Here is a 7280-nt window from a genome sequence, read left to right as displayed (position 1 = left end):
ATGGCCGACACAAAGTAATAGCGACTCTTGATTACTACCGACCTTTAAAAAAAAGCGTCTCTGCTGTCCCGACCCAAATGCTATATTCCGCTGGTGGAGTCATGAAACCTCGTAACCCTCAATTTTTTCGAAATTAGTTTTTTTGGCTTAATGTCTTCTCCCAGTCCTTCTTCACAATGGGTCAAAAGCACTAGGTCATATTAGTAAGAAAAAGTAGGAAAAATACTTAATAAGAAAACCTCGTATATTTGGCCCCATGATATCTTGGCGTGATGAAACCTCGCAACCCTCACCTGGTGCGCCGATCTTTTCATACTCCCGGTTTGAGAGAGCGGCGTGCTTATACGAGGTTCTGGACAAGCCTTCTATATGAACCGGCTTAATTGAAACGCGCATAGCTGACATTGTCTAGTGCATTTAATGTATCTGACAGAATAAAGAAATATTTCATTCCTTCATTCATCCTTACATTCATTCATTCTTTTATTCATTCACTTTATTTCAGTCAGTTCAAAAGTTCAAATATGGTCATAAGTGAAGTACTTACATTGTGTAAATCTATTAAAAATCTATTCATAAGGATGACTAACTTGCTGATAATCAAGATGTTCTCATCGAGCACAAACGTAGTTGACATTTAAGTTAAGGCAACAGTCACACCTTGAAATGACAGGTGACGGTAGTCCTTACTTAGACTAGGTGACAGATCTGTGCACTCTCCAGATGTCAACAGTCCAATCTGTTTATCAAAGAGAGGGTAAGGTTTCGCATCTTCTCAGACTATGAATCCACTGTGTAGTCGAATCCTCCAGTTGTGGTTGAGACCGAATAGCACTGAACTTAACCATGGTCTTGATGACTCTGAAGTCTTTAGAGGATATTGTGACAAATTTGTGCCTCAACAACACAAGTAATATGGACATTTCCGAATCTGTATTGAATATCTCCTTCTAACTGTGCTCATCACTTAGATCTTTATACCCTACAAAGGCTGATTTGGAAACCACTGAGCAGACCACGTTCATTGACTTGACCCCAGCCACCATGTCGCAGTCCTTTCCAGGACTGTCCCTGATATGTGGAGACAAGGACGTATCAGCATCATCCCAGACTGAGTCTGCACCAACAATAGTGTCGTCTGGAATCATACCCCAAACCACACTGACGTTTCACCAGGCAGCTGTAAGTCAGATGGTGAATTATTACCTTCGAGGTCGCAGCAACACAATCTGTAGACCATATTCAGGCACCTTAGCCACTTTTCCTGGAGCCTGATCCCGAGACACAGCTCATTTGTGATGCCAGCATAAATGATGCTCCACAGAGGAAAAGAAAGGGTTTTAAGGAGTGGCAACAAATAAGCGAAAAGCTATCCGTGGATCGGGACAGGATCGGAATACATACTGGTTCAATGAAAAGCCCAGCTAAGTTATTGAAACCAATCTGTGATTGCAAGAGCTGGACTCTGAAATATAAAGGGCTCTCTGAAGTTGATAGACATTCTAATTTTGATTTAGTGTGGTCTCTCTCATGGGATGACTAGTGGACCTCGGAGGAGGTATTCAGAGACTTACCAGAGAGGGAATGCCTTCAATAAACACTTTTAAAAGGTGGCCATAAAGTGCCAGCGTGTTAAAATGTGTTCCCGAATTGAACTGGGTTGGATGAATGATTTGTAAGAAACATTTAGATCCAATAATTATCAAAGTAACTCAGATATCTACAAAATATATGCACAAGTCTGCCAAGACCACGGGAGGCGGCCTCTCAAAAGACCCGCCCTCGATGAAGGATTCAAGCAGAATAACGTGTCGCTGTTCCTGTCAAAGATAGATATGTACCACCTTTATATCAGTCGTGAAGTTGACAATGTGCTGGGGGGATCTTTGGAATGCTCACATTCCAGAAAAGGAGGCGGCGCGCAAAGAAAAGGAACGAGATAAATCTGAAGCCATCAAATCTCTCGCCAGTAATGAACCTAAAACGGCCGTACTTTCAAATGATCTTCAGCATCAGCCTTATATTACAAAACAAAACTCGCCGTTCATAACTTTACGCTTTTGGATGCTGCAATACGCCAGACTACTTGTTACGTGTGTCATGAAGCAGAAGGGGGACTTATGGCAAATGAGTTTGCTTCATGTATATTGGATTTCCTGAAGGAAAAGCTGGACCTCCAGAAAACCATCATCGACAGCGACAACTGTGGTTACCAATACAGAAATGCCACACTAGCCAATGTTTCTCTCAGCCTGTTTTCAACAACACATTGAAGCACGATTGAACAAAAACATTTTATCAAAGGACACACACAAATGGAAATTGACATTGAGAACTCAACTATTAAGGGATCGTTTCGAAAAACACGCATCGAGGTCCTCCAAGACTACCTCCATTTCTTCAGGATGGCAAGAGCAAAACAAGAAACTTATCAAAACAAATCGTTGGACCACACATTCTTCTAGAAATATTCTAAGTGTGGAAGCTACGACAAGTCTATAAGACAAGGTAGAAAAACGGGTGATCCTGTTGTCACCGACATCAGGTGTTTGGTAAGCTGCACCTCAGTGATGAAAGGGTTGATGTTCCGAAGGCAGGACACAGAAATAAGGTCCACCCGACCTCACAACTCTACACAAAACGTTTTAAGTTCCAGCACTTCAAGTACAATCACCTACAGGTGCTTAAATCTGTAATTGCCAATATGCATCGTCACTTCATGACAATTAATACCATTAACATTGGCTGTTCATTATGATTCAACATCTCTTATGAAAACCATCTGTAGTGCAAACAGAGACCACATTGCAGGGATTTATTATTCATTTGTGCTCTTTAGTAAAACTGGAAGTAACCAGATTTAATCTTCGCAAATTATAGTGAAACAAATTGCAGTAATTGCAATCCGTTTCAGGATTCAAACATAAATTCTGCATGTAACACACATTTATTTGACTTCAGTTTGCCGGGAATCAAACTCCAAACTAATTGGTCTTGAAAAAACATCTTTATCACTTTGTGGCGTTTCAAACAACAGACGCATGTTGTAACCTAAATGAGCAGAGAGAAAACTCGCAACCCCCAAACTCTGTCCTGATGAAACCTCGCAACCCTCCCGCCGGCTGACTACGAGGTTTCATCATGACAAAAATGTTGTAATGAAACCTCGCATCCCACAGCGTAACCACATAAATAATAGAAAAGTTATTTTTATGTACTAACCACGTTTCTAAGGTGTTTTCATTTATCTGTACCAACTTTGGTTCATAAAGGTCATTTTATTCAAGAGTAAATCAGTTTTTTGTCTCTCCTGTAAAATTTTCCTTTCAGGGGTTACGAGGTTTCATCACTCCACCAGCGATTCGCGGTTAATAAATCTAGGTAGTCCCTTTATCTCTTATAGTACTACTCTCCCTGTAAATCCCACCGGGAGGTAGAGACCTAATTGGCCGGTCCAACAGCTCTACACAAAGCCCCGGAGGACCGATCGAGTCGACAGATCAAAATAGTTGTGTGCGTTCCCAGAGGTTGACTTTAGCACCCGTCGGGCACCCATGGTTCCAGAGGAGATTGTCTGACCTATTCTGTAGCCAGTTCTTTGTGCGATGTGCCTGTTAGTGGGAGGGGAAGAAGTGTACAGAGAGGCGGGTCACGGTGGGGTCTAAAGACTTCGGGTTCTGTTGTTGTTTTTTTCTTTCTTTTTTGGGATGTTTTTGTTGTTGTTGTTGTTTTTTGGTGTTTTATTTTTTAGGGAGGGGTGAGGGATTACCTTTTTCTCATTATGTCAAGTCCCGAGTGATAATTGGTTTTAAATCAGTGTCAATATTATTGTTACGGTCCCATCCACACAATAGAGATTATCTAGGATGAAAGCTACTTCGATCAGGCCTGTCAAAGTATACCTGAACTGTGGGGGAAACATTGTAAAAGAAAAATGAACATACTTCAGGAATTATTGCCCACTGTATGAAATAAGGAAATTCTACTCATGTCTTTTGTGTAAGTGGCGAAGGGCCTGAGCACCTCAGAAGCGGGGGTTCTCGTGGCCTAAAGGTTAAGGTGTTTGCCTCTCATTCAATGGGTCCGGGGTTTGAATTCGGGTATTTGGGAATTTTTCTTCTCTAAAATTGTCTCCTTTCACCTCCTTTCCTGCTCTCTAGCAATGTTCTGTCGCCTGCTTTCGTCTCCACTTTCTGCCCCATCCACTCATCTCCTTTGCCCCCCCCCCCCCCCACTCCTCTGAGCTCATAACTATTTCTGCAGCCTTTCTATTGCTACTCCCCGGTTCCTTCTTACTGCTGTCTTTCAGCCACACCCCTGATCTTATGGCAGGAATGATCTACACCTAGCCTTCTCGGACAAGGGCAAAAAATCTGGGAGGTCCCGAGAGCAAGTTGCGCACGTTAAAGTTCAAGATCCCATTAATTGATGGTCAAAAAATCGATAAGAGTAGGCTTCAGCCTCCACCTGGGCAAAATTCAAAATTTCCTACCAACTGTAAATGTTTTATGTGTCCCGCGCGCTCATATGACCCTATGCAGTTGCGAGCACCGTGAAACACTTACCAAAAACTTCAGAAGCCGATGAATCAGGGATGACTTAGAAGAGAGACAGTTGTGGTGTTGTGATTCAGAGACTCAGAGCGACATAATTGTATTAGAGAGAGAGAGAGAGAGAGAGGGGGGGGGGGGGGAGAAAGAGGGAAAGAGAGAGGAAGAGAGAGAGAAGGGGAGGAGAAAGAGAAAGTGAGAGAGAGGATCTGTGTTGTAGTATTATTGTAAAATCATGGACACCTGTGTGTTTTTTAGTGTGCACGCGCGTGCGTGTGTGCGCGCGTGTGTGTGTGTGTGTGTGTGTGTGCGCGTGCGTGTGTGTGTGTGTGTGTGTGTGTGTGTGTGTGTGTGTGTGTGTGCGCGCGTGGGTAATAGTGTGCGTGAATATGTGTGTGTGTATGTGTGTTTCTCTTTGCGTGCCATATCAAAACTGGTGTAAATCTCCCTTAGCGCGAAATTATTAGCAAGTTTTGTATTTACAATTTTACTTTGACCCCCACCCCACCCCAACACACACACACAAACACACACACACACATACACACACATATACATATGCACACACACACACACACAGACACACGCTCAAACACGTACAAAAACACAAAACACAAATACACACACAGAGTTTTGTAACCAAATTCTTATGAATTCATTCTATAGATATGATTCCAATACGGCATATCTAAGAATCATTGATAATAATACTATATATCTATACATCCATATACATGTTTGTTTAGTGCCTCTAATACCATGCCCGACTGCCGTTCCTGGCTTTTACGCTTGCCTTACACAAAGACTGTCAATGCATTGACGCTTTCTTGTGACGCGACATACCCACATCTATTACTTACAGGCCTTTATCTGAATTACAGCACGGCCCGATTACCCACATAATTTTTCCTCTTTATTTTCTCATGCTGCCTATGAAAAGGCCCCAAAAGCTAATGCGTGGAGAAGATATGTTGATTTGAAAAGACTACTACGTTGACTTAAAACTACGTAGCTCTTCTCTCAAGCTGTCAAGTAGCAAACTTTTCATGAGTAACAACTGTCGATTTCTTTGACTTGGCTTAATAATTGAACTGCGTTAGTTCAGAACTCAACACAGTAACCTGGTGCAGCACAGCATTCATACTGAGATCATACATTGCTCCAGTGAACTGAGGGTGGCGTCGTCAGTCCTGCTGCTATCGGTGACGGCTTGTTTGCCTCTTCTATTTTTTTGTTTCTTTTAGTTGTTGTTTTTTTGGTGGTTTTTACGGCGCTCGCAAGTGTACAAGGTCTTATGAGCGCGCGGGACACATTAAACATTTTAAAGTTGGTAGGATGTTTTGAATTTTGCTTGGGTGGCGGCCGAAGCCTACTCTTATCGATTTTGGACCACCAAGGGATCTTGCACTCGGGACCTCCGCGATTTTTTGCCCTTGTCCGAGAAGGCTAGATGTTGATCTTTCCTACCTTTAGATCAGGAGTGTAGCTGAGAGAGTCATGAGCCAGGAAAAGGGCGCAAAGGAGGTGAGGGTGGGAGTAGAAAGTGGAGACGAAAGCAGACGACAGAACATTACTAGAGAGCAGGAAAGTAGATGAAAGGAGACAACTTTAGAGAAGAAAAAAATTCCGTCGCTATCCGGATTCGAAACACGGACCTATTGAATGAGAGGCGAACACCTTAACCTCTAGGCCAGGAGAGCTGCTGAGAGAATTACAGACGTTGTAACAATAGCCTAGGCTGTATGGAATATAATAGAAAATAGTGAAATGAATTATAGTGACACGAACTCGGCAATAACAACAGTTATAACTTTTTTTAAATGGTAAACACAGAGGGCAAGAACAATTACAATAGAAACTGCAATAACAACCATCGGATATTGATAGTAACGACAATAACTATCATACTGAAAAACAATCCGATTTAATAGCGACAACAATAACAATTGCAGTTTTATAGACAGTTACGATTGACAGCAACGAAAACAAGCAACTTTATTGACTGTCTCGACATTATCAACCATTATTGACAGTTAAGATAGGCTGCTCCAACAGTAACAACTTTATTAACAATTTGGATCGACAGTAACAATAATAACATCCACTTTGACAGTAGGTGGGTAAGTAGGTAGGTTGGTAAGTATACATATGTCTGTGTGCATGAATTCGTGTTAATATCCAAGCGCAGGTATACATTAGTGTCTTTACTGTTATCTCGGTCGCCCTTTAATCTCCCATGGTCTTGTATTTTCCGAGTCAGTAATCTAGTCAACTTCACTGGGCTTCCCTTTTGAAATCAATCAACGAAATTTAATAAAAATATTTAACGTTTCCATTGTTTGGACGTAATGAAAACTATCGATTGTAACATTTACAGCCAATCGATCGCCTATTATGAGCCTTCTCATGAGGTGAACTTATTTTCCCGTGGACTGAACTGGTCTCATTACGATTACATGAGAAAACCAAAATATGCCTACCCACTCGTCATTTAGTTGCTATTCCGGGTTGGCGGGGAGATGGGGGTGGTAAGATTAACTGTCGACGCAATAAAATGCAGGTTCGGGCTCTGTGCTATTTGCATCACAGCTGGTATAATGGCTTCAAACACTGCCATTTTGGGTGGTACTTTTGAGGGTCAGTTGTAGAATTGTTCACCTGAGTGAAGCAGGGAGAGAGAGAGAGAGAGAGAGAGAGAGAGAGAGAGAGAGAGAGAGAGAGAGAGAGACT

The 7280-nt window shown here is 42.1% G+C and overlaps 1 protein-coding gene across 1 annotated transcript in view; it reads left to right on the top strand.

Annotated features, from left to right (window-relative positions):
* The first annotated feature begins 1044 nt into the window (after positions 1–1044).
* Positions 1045–7280, top strand: part of LOC101854114 (acetylcholine receptor subunit beta-like) — a 15498-nt gene continuing 9262 nt past the window's right edge. Inside the window, exon 1 of the mRNA XM_013086807.2 lies at positions 1045–1182. Coding sequence (XP_012942261.2) covers positions 1045–1182 — 138 coding nt within the window. The remainder of the gene's footprint in view (positions 1183–7280) is intronic.

This window comes from Aplysia californica, unplaced genomic scaffold (assembly GCF_000002075.1).
Source record: "Aplysia californica isolate F4 #8 unplaced genomic scaffold, AplCal3.0 scaffold00507, whole genome shotgun sequence".
NCBI lineage: Eukaryota > Metazoa > Mollusca > Gastropoda > Aplysiida > Aplysiidae > Aplysia > Aplysia californica.
Note: the sequence above shows the minus strand (reverse complement) of the source record. Positions and strands in the feature narration are given on the sequence as shown.